Source organism: Apostichopus japonicus, chromosome 16 (assembly GCF_037975245.1).
Source record: "Apostichopus japonicus isolate 1M-3 chromosome 16, ASM3797524v1, whole genome shotgun sequence".
Classification (NCBI taxonomy): Eukaryota; Metazoa; Echinodermata; class Holothuroidea; order Aspidochirotida; family Stichopodidae; genus Apostichopus; species Apostichopus japonicus.
In genome coordinates this window covers 37,337,320-37,355,474 of record NC_092576.1, presented here as the reverse complement: position 1 = coordinate 37,355,474, position 18,155 = coordinate 37,337,320, and the positions used below count along the sequence as shown (strand labels likewise).

Genomic DNA, 18,155 nt, shown 5'->3' with positions numbered 1-18,155 from the left:
TTACTTTCCCTACTAGGGGGGATAACATCCTAGATCTTGTTTTGAGTTCTGATCCAAGTAATGTTGTTGATTTGACGGGTCTAGGAAAACTAGGAACTAGTGATCATGATATAATAGCGTTTGATGTTGTTTGCAAAGTCGTAAATTCTGTTAGCTAGGAAAAAGTCCCTGATTTTGCGAGATCAGATACAGAGGCAATTGAAACTTCACTAAAGGGTACAGATTGGATTAATTTGTTTAGAGATATGAGTGCTTCTCAGTCTTGAATTTGTTTAGCTGAATAATTAAAGGTCATTATGGAAAGTCATGTTCCGTGGAAGAATCGTCGTCGTAAAAACAGTATTCCTCACTGGATGAATAAGAAAGTTAGATGTGCAATTAGGCAAAAACGTAGAATGTGGAAGTTGTTTAGGAGGACTAAATCTGAAACTCTTTTCCGTCAAGTTTAAAATTCATCAGCTGAAGGTAGAATGCTTAGTCTCTGATGCAAACTTGAATTTCGAAAATAGCATTGCCGTAAAATTTAAGGATAACCCAGTCTCCTTCTTTTCTTATGTCAGGTCAAAGCAGAAAGTTAAAGATGCAATTGTTTCTCTTAGGGCACCACAGGCTGATAATATAGTTACTGATAGTCAGGATCTTGGAGATCTTTTGAACAACTATTTTTTGTCGGTTTTTACGGGGGAGGATATGAGTAGTATTCCAGATTTTTAGGGGGACAGTGATAGGCCTAAACTGGATGCGGTCTTATTTTCGGATGAGGTTGTCTCAAAGGAGCTGCTTCGTTTAAATGTTTCTAAAGCTTCTGGATGCAACCGGATGCAATCCATCCGTATTTGTTGAAGTCTTTTGCACACCATTTCTGTGTTCCACTCTCATTGGTTTTTAGTAAATTTATGAATGAAGAAGGGGAAGGGTGATAAGTCTAAGCCCTGTAATTATAGGCCCGTTAGTCTCACTAGTACTGTATGTAAGGTAATGGAGTCTATTGTTAAAAAGTCTATGGTCTGTCACTTCAGCAGTCAGTCTCTGATCAGAGAGTCTGAACATGTTTTTTGTCAAAAAAAGTCTTGTCTCACTAATGTCCTTGAGTTTATGGAAGATGTAACAAGCTCACTAAATAGGCACAAGTCTGTAGATGTTGTGTTCCTGGATTTCCAGAAGTCCTTTGATTAAGTTCCCCACCAGCGTCTTTTACTTTGGCTGAAGAGCATGGATGTCAATGGGAATTTACTCTCTTGGATAGAGAATTGACTTGGTAATAGGAAACAGAGGGTGGTAATTAAAGGCTGTGCTTCTTCTTGACAGGATGTAACTAGTGGGGTTCCACAAGGGTCTGTATTGGGTCTCTTGTTGTTTGTTGCCTATATAAATGACATCGACGGAGATATTCCGTGTTCAGCTAAGAAGTTTGCCAATGACACCAAATTGTATTCTGCGGTTTCTTCCAAAAGCGATTCTGAGAAGTTTCAAACGGATTTGGATAAGGTTTTTTCCTGGTCTTTAGGGTGGCAAATGCTTTTTAATATTGATAAATGCAAGGTAATGCACATTGGTAGTAGTAACCAAAAGTTTACATACAATCTTAATCGTGTGGAGTTACAGGAGGTCTCTGTTGAAAGAGACCTAGGTATCTACATTAACTCATCTCTGCAACCTTCTAAACATTTTCTTGAAGCTGCTTAAAGAGGTAATAGGGTTTTAGGTATGATCAAGAGGAACTTCAGTTTTCTGAAAGAGGACATCGTAGTGAGGCTTTATAAGCAGTTGATTAGGCCTCATCTGGTGAAGGGAGGGGGCAGGCTTGGAACCCATATTTTGCTAAGGATAAGGAAGTACTTAAAAAGGTCCAGAGGAGGGCTACTAGGATGATTAGTTTCTTAAATAGTGTTCCTTATAATAGGCGGTTACAACTGTTGAATCTCACCACACTTGAGCTTAGGAGGGTAAGTGGGGACTTGATCCAAGTTTTCAAGGTTGTGTATGGATTCTAAAATTTATCCTTTACCGACTTTTTCATGTTTGCTAGCAGTAGTTGTACCAGAGGTCATTGTCTTAAACTCCAAAACTCACATAGTAGGATTAATATTCGGCATAACCTTTTTCTAATAGGGTTGTGAATGAGTGGAATGATTTGCCTGAGATAGTTGTACTTGCAAGTAGTATCAATGGGCTTATGTATGCTTTGGACAAGCACTTTAAGCATTGTTATCGGGTCTAAGTGTTTGTGTCTTCAGTTTTTTTTGTCTCTCTATAGGGTCCTTGATGGGGACTTAAGTGTCCCTTCTGATCCTTTTTTCTACTAAACTAAACTGTCTAAATGTCAATTTTAACGAACTTCAAAATAATTGTACAGATACTTGCTTTCTATGCGTAACAAAGCAGAAGCAAAACTATACATAATACACAAAATGTAATTCAATAGGTTAATTTCTGTTTAATCTATTCAATGATCGATAAGTACAATCATAATATTTACAAAAAGTTAACTCTCATTCATTTATAATTCCTGGAATTTAATTTGTTTTCAATTTGCAAAAATGAAGTTCCATTTTTTTTTTTACTACTTAGAGGCTAAAGTAAGTTTGTATTATGTCGAGGATTATACTGCATGTTTCAATTTCTTGACAGGAAAACCAATATAAAATCAAATCAAATCTTTTAAAAGGAAACAATATTATTAAGCACTTACAAAGCAACAATATAAAGCTAAAAGACAAAATTATTCTGAGATATTTTACCAAATGGATCATGTTGCACCATGTCTTTAAATCAAAAAGTAACGTCTTCTTACCTTTATAATTACAGAAAATCATTTCAAATTATCTGATTATGTAGCACTCTGTTTTATCGTTATAACTAGAAGATCTAAGACATAATGGGATTTAAATTCCCGCTTTACATTTCTTATTTTTTTCAGGAAGACTCTATGCCAAAAAAATTGCAAAACTTAAGAAGCTAAGACGGGCAATGATAAGAAAAGTAATACAAATACTTACACGTATACTAATACGAGGCTTTACCACTAAAACATGCATGGTTTGTTTTACAGCTCAGGTATTACCATGAACAAATGTTTATTGATTAAATACAGTTTTTCAATTTCATTTAAACGAAAAATTTTGTGTGATTTAAATCCATATGTCAAAACATTTACCACATTGAATATGATAAAACATATTAATCGTATCATCTCTCATTGGGATGCTATTTGATATAACTAAGGTATGATCACGTGACCTTATTCTTGCAATCATCTTCACCACGTATTTGGACGTATTTCGTTTCACAAGCTCCGTTTCATATTATCCTTTGAATTCAGAAAACCTTAACTTCAGGAATCCTTTGGCAGTTATTGTAGTAAAATAGTCGTCGGTATATATGATGTTTTACAAAACATCAAACACGACTTTAGGAAGAATTATATTATTGATATGTCTCGTTTTCAGAAATAGAAAAAGAAAATATTATTCCGATGTATCTTTTTAAACATATTCCCGTTTTTCGGAAGTTCGCAATTAAAATATGTTTGAAATGTTCTTTTGATCATAATTCGATGATGACGTCAACCCTCTTTTTAAAATAATGTTAATTTGGTAATCAAATTTTATAAGGCCTTATTTGTTACTCACCCAAATCAATATTATATACTGATTTAACAGATTTTTTTTTTCATTTTCAACTAGACTATGTGCCTTCGTAATTTTATAACGAACGTGTTACTTGATACTCTACAAGAGTTATGCTGTTTAAAATTGTGATACTTCTAGTGACAGCAGAATGAATGGTGTGGCTGCTAGACTAGTAATCCAGTTGCTTTAGTCGTGAGACTCGAATTTCTTCCATACAAAAAAAATGAGACTAAGTTTGCGTCAAACTATGACAGTAGTTTACCAACACCAATTGGGCTGGCAGCCTTTGGCTTTAAATGCCTAGGACTACAATATGTATCAAGCAGCATGCGATCAGTACCTGGTCTGGCAGTAATATCACGATGACGTAATCAGAGAAAGGTAAACTTATCTTACAATAAAAAAGCAAACAAAAATGCGAATTGCAAGTAACACGTACAATATAAATCGAGCTTCAGGGAGATTTAGGCTCATTTCATAACTACGGTATTATGCGGATCAACAGCTCAATCAAATAGGTGGGTATGTATTTTTTTTCAAATAACGAAGTACAAGTTAAACAAACGAGTAGAAACAGCGACAAAGGGTTCCGATGCCCCACCTGCTTTTACTAATTAGTGGTGACATGAGTCATATCTTTCAAACGCATGACTTATACTACAGAAAGTGATGTCAAGCATTTTAGTTTGTTCTCCTCGCAATTAATTTAGTTGAAGACAGGTGACTGGCATCATACCAATTAGTATAACACGTAATTATCATTCTTTAATTGTGCTGGAAACGTTTCTTGTGATTCTTTAGTCATTACAAACAGCTTCCGAGTGGCGTGCGTAAAGGTTGGGGTGAACAGGGGGTGCATGCACAACTTCGAGATTATCTCTACAATACCAAAGCCTTGCTCTAAGACTACCATTGACCCTAATTAATGCCCCAATGATGAGGAATTCATGCAGCTTTCGACAATGAAGTAAGTTGGTGGAAAGCTGAACTGCATTTTCTACGACAACTGACTTAAATATTCGAGTCAGTGTACACTGTACTTGGTAACGTATCGTCATCTTCTAATTCTGTTTCAAGATTTCGCTTTCCTCTAGAGACTATCCAGGTCTGCTGCCATGTGGTATTTCTGTATAGAATAAAGTAAGATCAACTAGTGTATAATTATAACCGACATATAAAAACACTCCAATATCATTTTTAGTACAAAACAGATTGATAGCTTACGATCAAATAAAATATAAGTTTATACTAAAATAATTTATCACCAGTGAGTGAATTAACAATTAGTCTACGTTTTTTTTCTGCAATTGCTAGCTTCATTTTAAATGAAACTTAGAATTACATTAACCTTGGCAAGGTAAACATATCTAATCTAACTCTAAAAATCTAGAAGAACAACAGAGTGACACCATGTGTAGATTCAAATCAGCATCATGATCTTGGAAAACAAAAGTGGTAGCTCAGAGTCATGCACATGTTAAGAATCAGTAATGAGTTTCAGATTGAAGCTGATATTGGGTGAGGGTGGTCATTTAAGGGGCGCCGATTGATACATTACTGTTTTGTCCTCCGCAAAGAGAGTGCTGTCAAATTCTCATTTGTTTATCAATTTTGTGACAGTAACTTGTTTATGTACAATAACTTTACACAATGTAATTTAGTCTGGTCTATGTAAGCCTCGTTGATAAGAAATCTGTTTAAAAACATATGATCGACCAAAACGTTCGTAAGTTGTATACATGACATGCTGTACCCTTTCTGGAAAATTTCAATACTAATCACATTGACATTTTACAATCATGTCATGTTTGACTTTCTGCTCTCCTAGTTCCCTATAATCAGTGAATGAATTGGCAATTGACAACTCAGAACCACATTGCCTTTGACAAGGTAAAAATATTCAAATCAATCTCTGAAAATATATAAGAATAGCAGAGTGACACAAAATTAAAATTCCTTCAAATCCACCTTTTTAATGAAGCCAGTTCATTTTTTATTGCGAGTAATTTCATCAAATTTATCATTATTTATAGAGTTTAGGGTTACCAAATTGCCATAATCTTACTTATATAAAATGTAATACGCAACTACAGCAATTGTATGTGTCTAAACAGTAAATGAATAAATATCTCAATTTGATTGAATGGTCACAAGAGTCTTCGCCTGTTTTCATTGGTTCAAATAACAATAATAATCCGCTGAGATGTTATTTACAACATTCGGAGTCACCTTAAATTTACATCAGCATTAGTTTATGTTTACTTAAATACAAATTTGAGCCTTCAAACTTGATATTTACTTAAATGAAAACAAGGTCTTACAAATTTAACATTGTATTTATGTGGGTGCAATGGCCGTGGATATAACGATATGTTCTATGTTGGGATGAAAAATATTCGCCCCTTTTTATGTTTGATTGTAATGTTTAGAACTTGCATTTTATAACCATATTTCCTTACCTGTAGCGATGACGGAAGCTTTTCACCTATGGAAAATTAAAAAAATGGAAGGAAACAACGTAAAAATAAGAAGAAAAAAAAACATGAAAGATGCCCGAACTCCTCCCTGCATGCAGAAAACCTCTCCCTCATTGCCACAATGAATCCTAGTCGATAAAAAACTTCATATAAGCGATGAGTTAATTGCTTCTGTTAAAGTGCTACTTTCGCTCAAAACACACAAACTATTGTATGCATGTAACGAATGGCATCAATTTTGAATCAACTCCCTATCATCATAATTACCTTTAAGAAATATAAGGTAGTTTATAATCAAACATCATTAGTCGATACAAAACTCTCGAACTAAACCATCTCATGTATAAACTATATGTTTTAGTACGCTGTCACATATAGCCACATTCTGTATCAAAATAAGCAACCTCGAACAATTAAATTAAACTTAATAATTCACTGCTCTGCTGCTCGTGATACCTATCACAACACTTTGATGTGACGATGACATCGTTAACCTAGATGTTGATAAGTTGTATTGTAAATGTCAACAATACATGATAATTAATGTTGTGCCCACCCTTAGATACTACTATTCACCATACAACATCCATCCTACCAAGTACTTAAAACATACTTAAAAAGAATGCATTAAGACAGAAAAACAGAACAGTGTTGATATGTCACAGTGTTACCAAAAAGGTAAGTTAAGAGCTCTTACTTTTTTTTCAGATATTTCATATTGAAGCAATTTAGATTTCAAGTAGGTTATGCCTATAAGTATTAGAATCACACTGTTAAAGTTCAATGATTGATCATTTCGGTTCCTCGTTGAATGTTTTATTACAATGCTTCAATGTACCGTTTTTGCATTAAAATGCTCGGTTATTAAATACAAAAGTGATATCATGTGAACAACAAGCTCCCAGTAAAAAAAATATATCCTTAACAAGCTTGTAATGAATCCCCAACCCCCCCCCCCCCTCCATAATAAAAGGAAGAGGATACATGCCTTTACACACATTACATACGCAACAGAAGAGTATATCGCACGTTAACCTTGGCTGAAGTTCATACGGTCAGATTTACCTAAGCTGACCTTTGACCTAACTAAAACAGCAAAGAGGTTCTACTACATATCGGGAAGTCAAATCAGCATAATATTCAAATCTTAATTGATATATTTTGAAGGTTTTGATTTCTTTAATTCTTTAATGAGCTTTCACCTAAACCAAAGTGTAGAGTAATCTTACTTTTCATTGGGTAATCTACAATGCATATAATATATATTCAAGATAACGGTCTCAAGATAAAGGATTTTTGATATATTGACCATATGTTATTTTACCGACATGAAATGAACTTTGATCTATACCAAAAATAACATGGTTCCCATACTCACTAAAAGAAAGACATGTCAAATATTAGCTATCTGAATTTACCTTTATTGGTATATCGTGTTTATAGGGCTTATGATTATAACATTTAAATGATGTGACCTTTGCTGACCCCAAATGACCTGCACACAGAACAATACGATTCTTGACCTGGTTATGGGAAAGCCACATGTCACCTATGGATATTGCAGAGGTTGTCTATCTTGAAGTATCATTTTTACCCACATACGTCCACACACAAACTTGACTGCATTGGTTACTTGCCTGCCTAAGACAAGTAACCAAAACGTAGGTTGATGACAGAAAACTCTGAATGGTAAAAAAGTTGTGACTCATATTGAACATGTGGTATGGCTTTCATTGATTTAATGTATGACTATTAAATATGAAATGACACAGGAATTTCACTGTACACATGTATATGTCTGTATCATACTGAACATTTTACCAAATGAAGTATAATAATAACTCTTTCCATAATATTACCTCTTGACGATATTCTACATCCGTCAATTCTTCTCTAATGGGTTTCGTCTGTAAATAACAAATGGTAATGTGAATGTAGTAAGCATTTTCAATTTCTATATTCCAGTTTCAATTACAACATTTATAAATAGGACACGCAAATAATATTTCCAAAAACGAGACATGCTGCTATTTGTTTTCCCCTTGTAAAATGATGAATGATATCCAGCAGGAATGATATAGATTTTGCCGATGAAATTGTTGAAGGAGATTTATTTTCAACGAAGAAAGAGATCATCTTTTTTGAAATTCATCCTAATCATTATCGTCATATTTTTTTTCGATGACAATCGTAATTATTATGATATTATGATTAGTAAATAAAGTTACGACTGCAATTGTTTATCGTTAAACATTTCTTAAAATTTTAACAGTTAACCGGTATTTTTTCCCCTAAACAATAAATAGAGTCATTGCTCAAGGATACACCTGCACACGGTTGTGAAAAATATATCAGATAACAACCACTTCCTTAACCGCATTTTCAAATTGAATTTCCTTTCAAAAGAATAGTATAGCGGTACTGTTATCCAACTGATAAACCATTCTATCTTTCATCGACCTCTTATCACACCATGACGTCAGTAACCAAACAATATTCTAGATTTTGAAATTGTCAAAAGTTCCGATGCTGGTCGTCAGAAGCATATGAAACATATAATATTTAGACAAAGAAAGATTAGTATGTTGTTCACTTTTGAACATGAGGTATAAAATTGATCGGAAATGACATACAGCCCCTCTCCGTCATCAATCGCCGCTGGTATATTTGTGATGATTTATTTTTCATCGTGATGTTACTTCTTTGTCACTAAAAAACGTAAACATCAGTGAGCACACACATTTCTGAGCTAGGGCCGCCATAACATAATTCGGTGGGTGCAAAATAGTATTAGTCTCCACATTTTCTTTGGGAATGACATGTATTTATTTAAATATAAACTTCAATTCGGTGGGTTTCTTTTAATGAGTTGAACCATCAATAGTTCTTATTCAACTGCACACTGTGAGATAAATACCGGGAAGAGTATATGACGTTCAGATGCCAGCGTCCAACGACCAGATTGGATATTTAGAATGTAAGTCACCCCGCTATATCCATAAGGCATCCATACAACTAATATATGAATAAAGAAAAGCAGGATTAGAGTAAGTATTCAATAGCAACAAACAAAACAAATTAAACAGGACGGAACGGCAGTCATTGTTATAATCTATGTTTGGATCAGGTCAAACTGCCATAAAGTTATGTACTGAAACAAACACAGTGAACAGTTGTTCTCTGTATTTCATGGAAATGACAATTTAAATGAAGTTATTCATACAATATGCTTTATCAGAACAGTAAGTGAGGTTACTTTTATATGTTTCTTTGTTATTTTATAACAATTAAGTTTCGTCTGAACTTAGATTGGTTACCTGAAGATTTAAATAATGTGCAAGTAGAAACACCAAACGGAGCAAGGACTTTGTCTCAGTGTTTTTCTCCAAAACTAAACCGACAGAATTATATCACAGAGATATATCTTTTGGTTTTCTGCTTGCATATCAACACTTAACTATGTTTGAGACAGAATTCTCCGTTAAAGCAGCATCAGCTCTCTTATGGTGCATGAATTGTATATATGTTTGTATCATAAAGCAAACATAAATTGTGTACATTGTTCATTTCAAACATTGTATGGGCGTTTGTAATGTAATTTTAACAATGCTTACATTGATTAGTTATAATGTGTATTTGAAACTGATGAATCCTCACCCTTTCACTGCACAAGTTACATAATTATTGTTAGTGAAAGTTAATTTGTTGTGACAGTAATTTTCCTTTATTTTTAAACATTTTTCTGTCTCGGTATTATTCAAGGGTAAGAGCGCTCTCAGTTACTAATTGTGTGATGGTTTTCTCATTTCATTGCATTGTGTTAACTTAACGTCTTTTATTTCAATTTCATTTAAACAAAAATAGGTTCTCATATATTTACAGGCCAAACAAAAATAGCTGTATTCATTTCAGTTACTAAAATTAAGATAGCAGATATCTAAATATATATGTATTCAAGATATATGTTGGATTAAAGTTATGAATCTTTGGTCTGAGAAATTCTTTATCAGATATATAAAGTTATTACAACTGTATATTCGTCGTGTTTAATCTAAATTTCAGTTTCAGATCTCCCTCTGACATTTATGACATTGATCATACACATTGTAAATGACAAAAATGACGATTAGGAAGCAATTTCCCAAATCAAAATGACGATTAGGAAGCAATTTCCCAAACCAATTACTCTTCAAAAGTAAGAGAGGTAAACATTGTAGATATATGAATGTTAGATTGAAAGGAAGGGGAGTCGGTGGTGGCGGGTAGGGGGTAACATTATTAATTTGATAAACAAGTTCAAATGTAAACTTAATCTGGGAAATCACATTTTCGTTATACATTGGTCTAACCTTCTACTTACAACTGTTCAAAGTCATATAAAGTCGTACGATTACAATACTTTGAGCAATTGTCAATAAACCCTGGATGTTGCATGTCATATGTGCCCCTTAATACGGATGTATTGGGTGCCTGGTCAGTACTATGTAATGTGAAATACCTTGATGAAGATGTAATCAAGCTACATTTCACCTGTTTTATGTTCAAGAACAAGGGATAAATCTCTTTAAGGCCAAGATATGCGAGCTCCTCCATTATTATATCATGTAGTAGCCATTTGATTGTACTGTACATATCAGAAAATATCAGAAAACTGAAGAAGTGTGTGAGTGACTTGCATGTGAATTTGTGTGTGTAAGTGAGCAAAAATGTGAGTCGCAAACTCCTCCTAGACGTTAATTTCCATCTAGTTCAAATTTGGAGAGTAGGTGCCTGGCCATGTAAACCCGTTTCTGCGTGATTGATGACGTAATATATCAAATGTTTGAGTTCAAAGGTCAAAAATTCTTATAAAAAAAAATAGCCATTTTCTGCATGTCAACATGTAGGAGAAATGCATTAAACCAAAAGACTGATGACTGCAACTCAGAGGCGTTGTTCTTCGAAGTAGTAAATTCTCGCGAGCATAAATTTAGGCCAAGGATCAGGCTAGTGTAAAAGGAGCTGATGGTAATGTTTATTGTGTAAATATTGTTTTAAAAAATCTCATACAAGATGAGTTATAAGTCTACTTACGGTACGTTATGTTATCATTTCTATCAAGTTGGTATGTTCCTAATACCACGGTATCTTGTTTAACTCTTCTTATAATCGTAAGTGTTCAGGGCATTGTTTAATACATTTGTGAGTCGTGTGAATTGTTAGCAAACTGCAACATTGCTCTGAATGTGATTATGCTCACTTATTCAGGATTAGCGTTCTTAACCGATTGTTAACATTCACGTTATTATCATAATTTAGTTGCGCTCTGAACTACGTGTACGCTTGTAAGGATCAGTGCTCTGCTGTGAATGGATAACTACAGTAAGTCCGTTATAATCAACATTGGTGCACTAGTCTTACTTCAGCTATCGATGGGAAGCTGGGTTAAATAATGCAAATTACAATCATTTAGTTCACGGTTGTTAATTTGTGTATTAGCGGGGTTATATATATATATATATATATATATATATATATATATATATATATATATATATATATATATATATATATATATGTATATATATATATATGTATATATACATATATGTATATATATATATATATATATATATATATATATATATATATATATATATATATATATATACCGTTAGTTTAGTTACCTTTGAAACCATGAATCTGATTTCATATTTGGACGCTGCATTTGACGCCGCGTTCTATATATGTTTTGTTATACTTTGCGTGTGGCGCCACGTGGGTTGCTGCGCTGGGCGTCGTGTTGAGGAATTGCGTAAACAGTAACGCTCTAAGTAATGCAATGGTAACTGACAGCCGTATATTTTAAGCAAATTACACTAAGAACCTTGTATGCTAAAGGACGTCTGAATAAACGATACCACTGTGCCACGGGCACTTGAATATCTTCTACATTACCATCTTCTTTTTCGAAATTTATCGAAACTCGCTCTCGCCAACCCAAATTTTAAAGATTACCCGCCAGACTGAGAATTGACGTTACCATATCTTTCTGCATATGTGTTAATAGCAGAAGTGGACCTATTCTGGTGGGGCTTAGCATGATTTAAGTTGTCTCTTTAATTTAATTGAAATACAAGAGGAAAAAGAAATAACAATCTGTACATAAGAAGGCAAAAGTTAAACAATCAATAACTATTAAATCCGTAATTATCGTTACTGTACCTGTAATGCTCTTTGATTGTAATCTGAACAAGGCACGAGGCAGCAGACAGTGATGAAACCTGACGATTAAAGAAAGATATACCTGACTAACAAAGAGACAAATCATGGATTCTCTGCTGATAAGACGCTCGATTCAAAAATTTTAAAATTAGTTTTAGTATAAGATCATCCCCTCTTATACAGTGTACCAGCTACACGGAGTCTTAGCTTCTTGTTCTTATTTTTTCAATTAATGACGTGTTCTTTACCTTATCATTCACTTTTGATATGTCAATAAAGTAACCAGCTATGCAATGTTTGCTGTCCGGTAAAGAATTAAGAAACAATATAGTAATTTATGAAAGGACGCCATTTTAATTGCTGTTCGACACCTAACATCGTCATTTTTTTCCGCTATTTAATACCTGGCTGGCTTTATGTAAAATTCACATACGTTTAGAAAATATGTGTGATTAATTCTTAAAATGTTTTCTTTCAAGTTCAGTTAATTTTTTATATGTAAACCAAGAAACTTCGTCACATAAATCCTTCCTGCTTATTCACCTCATTAGTAATTATGTCCAGATCACTATTCATACGGATTTTGGAAAATAGTTTGCAACTTGTTTTGCTAACATTGAGAGATAACTTGTTAACTGCGACCTGCACTTTAAGTTTTTGGAGTTCCCTAATTACAGTTATATAAAGTACCTTGATGTTATCATACGAGCATTCCTCAGGAAAAGTACAAAATATAATCATTTGGATATGATATACACGTCGTATATATACAGGATAAATACTATGGGTGCAATAGACGCTTGAGGCACATCGCATCGTACATAAACAAAACCAAATTTAAATCACTGTTTTGAACATATTGCTTTCTTTTGGGCAAATTACTCTTTAGCCAGTTTTCAAACGTTCACCAAATTCCAAAATGCTCAAGTTTTATAAGTAATAAACAATGGCCATCAGTGTCAAAAACTCCTTTTCAGATCAACAACAAATACAAACGTTGAGTTTAATCATAAAGTGATTTAGTAATGTTTTCAGTAACGTTAATAATGCCGTAGATGTAGACCGTCTAGGCCTTAAAGCTTACGGACTCTCAGAAAGGACATGGTCCTTGGCAAGAAAGCTTTTTTTGAAACAACTGTTAAAGTATTTGGAGACCTAAGGTAGTAAATATGTATTGTCGAATATTCCTTTCAAAATATAAATACTACCCTTTGCCACTTACCCACCCCCACTCACACAGTGACACCCATGAAAGGACACAATTTAATTCACCACTTTCACTTAAATAACAACATGTCAGTGGTAAACAAATACATAAAGAGAGAGGGATGTTTGTTGGTGACAATTCCATTAAAATGATTAGCTTTATCACAGAGAGTGGCAAGAGCTACTGACATTGTTTGGTTTGTTTTGGAAATGTCCATAGTTCTTAACTAGTAGATTATTTAATATTTATCCAAATTTAGTGGATAGAAAAAAATAATATATGAATTATTAAAACAATCAATATCAAATTTATACTAATTAAACTGTTGAATATTTTACACATTTATCTCTAATTTGTCTTTTTATTTATTTTCTCCATAAACTTTTCCCCCTTTTGTTCCAGTTCGATCTATTACCATAGATTGCCTTATCTTTTCTTTATTCTATAACTATTACTTTGCAGAAAGAATAAATACTTTTGAGGGAATAAAACAGAAATGACTTCACAGTTATCTTCAACGATATGAACCAGACAGTGTCTAGACGTACCTATGGCAACCTTCATTTCTTTGTTGGATATTTTTATTTTTATTTTTGCTTTGTTATAACGACGAGCTTCTCTTTTAATAGATACAACGTCTTTAAATTGAAAGGAACGCGTTTCATTTATGGAAAAGGACTCCTTTTTATTTCATTGTTGAAATAATTGATTGGCAGGTGATGAAGAATTTTTTTGTTAAAGTGTCAGTAATAGTAAAAGATCACTGTACATCTTCAGAAAGTCAAAAACAAATGAAATTATTTCATTAGAAATATTTCAACGTACAAATGTATGATGTAAATGTGTACGACATAGTGTCATGCAAAGTCAATTTGTTTTTTATGTATACAGTGTTTACTATTCTAAGTATGTGGGCGAATTTCTTTATTGTCAAGCCGGTCAAGAACACTTCGACTTGCGCAGCTTCTCGGATCCTCGGCTGCTGCTCCGCTGCTGCTGTTTCAAGTATTCCTTCTTGCCATAACATGTGAACCTGCCTGGTTATTTTAGTATCCTGCAACCCTGCTCAGCACCTACATCTTTACCGTAATCAATCAACATGAATAACCTGCTTACCTGAACTTGTATTATTACTTACCTGTAGAAAACACATTAAACAGTCTCGTACCAAGCGGCCGGACCAGCCCCTACACCACCAGACCCCACCGAAAGGAGGTACCTGTGCGCGCGTTAACTTAAGTTTTAAGTTTGTAAGTACCGGTATGTTGTGTTTTTTGTTGTTGTATTATTTGATGTAATTACAAGTACAGTTCTACTCTATTTCATTGTACATATAAGTACCCTTTCGTCTACTTTCTCGTCTGCCGATTCCTTTCCCTCTCCGACAACAACACCTAAAATTAACTTCAACCTGTATCTGACTTCGTAACAATAGCATGTTTATGATAAAAGGTGACTTTTTACGAATCGAAATATGGTGACAACACAATGTGCAATATATAGAGATATAAAAAAGTTATTGGCCCTTTGGAGGGACCGGTTGGGGTTTGGCTTTTGAGGTTGAGTTTTAGGTGAAACGAGAAAATCTCAATGTTAGAAAGGATCTACAGTTAAAAGTGTAATTCACATAGAGAATGATTTTTTTTTATTGATCTCTGTTGTGTGGGGATTAACTGTAATGTTGTGTGGGTTTAAAACAGGCATACTTTTCTGTTGCATCGGGGTGGGAGTGGGTGGGCAAGGGTTGGAGTCAGTGAAGACAGGTTGTTAAACAGAAGAAAGGGTCGTTGATAGTTTAACAGAAAAAAACCCTTGGTGAGTATGTATGCGGGTGTGGGGAAGGTCTGTTGAGTGGGGATAAATGATAACCCAAGTGTTATAAACAGAAATTAAGGGAATGGGGTCCGGTATAGTTGTGGGGGTATTAGGGAAACCGTAAAGTAGTTGACTTGAGAAGGGTGCAATATGAATGGATGAAAACAATTACAGTCTGTTTAATTGATATCAATGTATTTTTGTCTACTTTATCATCAATGTGTATTAACTATCAGTTGAGTTATACAATAATTAAGAAAGAGTCCCCTCTGATAAAAAAGAGGAACATATTGGACTTCAGCCAACAAATTTAAGGTTTTTTTGGGTGCTCCCTTTTTTATCTCCGTACATTTTTAAATTAATCTAAGTTATCAAAGTGTGCGCTTTAAAATGGTGGTTTGGCTTTGGCAAAAGTTTTTACTCTAAGATGATGAAACAATGCAATACTGATTCCTCATATATCGGGTTAATTCAATCCCTTTTATTGTCAATGACATATACTACAATTTTCAGTTTTAGGTCTTTCTTATTTCAAAATATTTCATTTTTCTGAAGAATTTCTCGTTATTATTTTGGTTTTACTGTCTCATTTTGTAAATGACAAACTCTCCCCTTTTATCATATACCTTACCTGATGATTGTTCTTTCATTGTTAGCTTATGTCTTTATTAAATTTCTTCTTCACTTTCTGTTTTAAATTTACTTATACAACTATCAAAATATATAAATACACCCTCCAGTAATAATTAAATATAACTATATTGATAATTCCTATATTGTACATTTTTTAATTAGTTATTTTAATATTTACTAACATCAATATATATGATATACTTACTGCAGTGCCTTGAATATTTTAGAGTGGTTTACATAGTTAAATATTCCATTAACTTCACGTTCATTCATTTCTCTCCCTTCCTCTGTCTGTAAGAGCATACCCTCTAATGATGAAACAATTGGTAGAGAGACACCAGAGGAGAGGATAATGTCTCCATCTTTATCAATCTTATGAAAGGAACATCCAATATCTACATTGTCTATGGGAATCTGCAGAAAAGAAATTAATATAATTAATTGACTATTGCGTTATCAGGGATTACAGTTTAACACATACTATGTTTTGTTGTTGTTGTTGAAAAAAATAAATATAACAAAAGTTTGTGTTTGTGTTAAAGAATATATTTAAACATGTAAATTAGTGTTGTTTGTTGTTTACTTTGAAATATATTTCGACTTCAAAGCAGGGTGCTGTGTCTGGTTAGTAATGGTCTTTAAATTAATTCTTGCATTTGGAGAAAACACAACAACATCGTGTTATTAATAAACTAATAAACATTGACATAATACGTAAATAAATTGCTGTTCTCTGTTGTTAACTAGTAATCACTGCTTTTTAAGTCATTTTTTCCACAAGTCAGGAATGTTAAGGGTGAGTAATATTAAAGTTAATGCAAAGTTATTATCGTACACTATGTTTGAAAATGAGGTTTCATTGTATTCTTTGTTACGAAAAAATATTTTTGTTTACTTTTTCATGTATTTACTTTTCAATATTACCAACGTTTTTTTTGGGTTAAATTCTATTGGCAGTGTAGTCCCATACGTCTTATAAAATTTGCTTCCTTTTGACTTGATAAACCAACTTGCAAGCTATTTTATAATCAATTGTTTACGATGAATTAAAAAAAAAATCGTAAACATGTGTTATTTTCTGCTTTCTACTGTTTACTTTGAAAATATAAACATTCCATTATAGCAGATGGATAAAATCTAGTTATGGCAGTAATCGATGTAACGTGTTTACATTTGTTCCTATTTAGTGTATACTAGGAGGGTGACATTATACGTTTCTTTTGTTTTATTTCATAAACAATTGTTTTTCTTTATTTTTAGTGAAGACCAATAACCAAGTTTTCTTTTATCTCTGTCCATTGTTATCACAGACAGTAGTTTATTCAAAAATATCTTTTTTTCTCACAAGGGAAAATTGTTATGGAGTGGATATTTAAATATAATTATATAAGGGTTGGAGTGTAGGGTAACTTTTATTAAATAAAGTTGTGTGGCAATTGAATGTTTGCAGGAAAGGGGTGCTGGTAATTGGTTGTGGTATTGTAAATGTATTGATGTTCATATCTTTATAGCAGCTAAGGAAACTCTAGTACTTGTATTAATTAATCGTTTAGGTGTGATAAGTAATGAGGGCAAGGCAAGGTATTGGGGAGGTTGTTTGCAACGAATGTCGTCTGTTATGTTTTGTATTGTTGGATTCCTAAACACTACGGTCTACTTTAGTCCTTTTACAAATAATTGTAATTACATTGGATGATTGAGGAAGACAGCTTTGTGTTTAATCTTTGATGGAAGGTTATTTGTATGGTGATATTATATTTCTACAGGTTCTATACTCACTTCACCCGTAGACAGTGTACTTACGTTATTCCTGGACGCTTTCTGCAGGAGCTCTATGACTGACTTGTGTACTGACACATGGTCTTTGCAATTGATGGCTATATCTTGGGAGCACATCTCGGCAATAGTTTGGACGTCGTCAGGCTTTAAGCAAGATACACATTTTTTAAGCAATAACAAATGATAGGTGATGGTGATAAGGTATATGTATTTTTCTTTTTTTTTATAAGTTTAATGATACATAGCCTTCAGGCGATATTTTTTTGTATTATTTGTTTTTGAAAGTTTCCTGTATTTTAAATGTTTACTGTATATTAATTGTTTCAATTCCTGTAAAGTTTTTTTTTTGTGTTTACCATAGCGTATATGTATTTTTCAATCCTTTTATAAATTTAATGATACATACCC

The 18,155-nt window shown here is 33.3% G+C and overlaps 1 protein-coding gene across 1 annotated transcript in view; it reads right to left on the bottom strand.

Moving 5' to 3' along the window:
- Positions 1–2,468: 2,468 nt before the first annotated feature.
- The window catches only part of LOC139983475 (uncharacterized), a 32,839-nt gene continuing 17,152 nt past the window's right edge, over positions 2,469–18,155 (bottom strand). The window contains exons 7-13 of the mRNA XM_071997032.1: positions 17,772–17,891; positions 16,174–16,382; positions 12,314–12,372; positions 9,027–9,124; positions 7,969–8,016; positions 6,092–6,117; positions 2,469–4,758 (exon numbers count right to left, since the gene is read on the bottom strand). Coding sequence (XP_071853133.1) covers positions 4,644–4,758; positions 6,092–6,117; positions 7,969–8,016; positions 9,027–9,124; positions 12,314–12,372; positions 16,174–16,382; positions 17,772–17,891 — 675 coding nt within the window. The 3' untranslated portion in view covers positions 2,469–4,643. The remainder of the gene's footprint in view (positions 4,759–6,091; positions 6,118–7,968; positions 8,017–9,026; positions 9,125–12,313; positions 12,373–16,173; positions 16,383–17,771; positions 17,892–18,155) is intronic.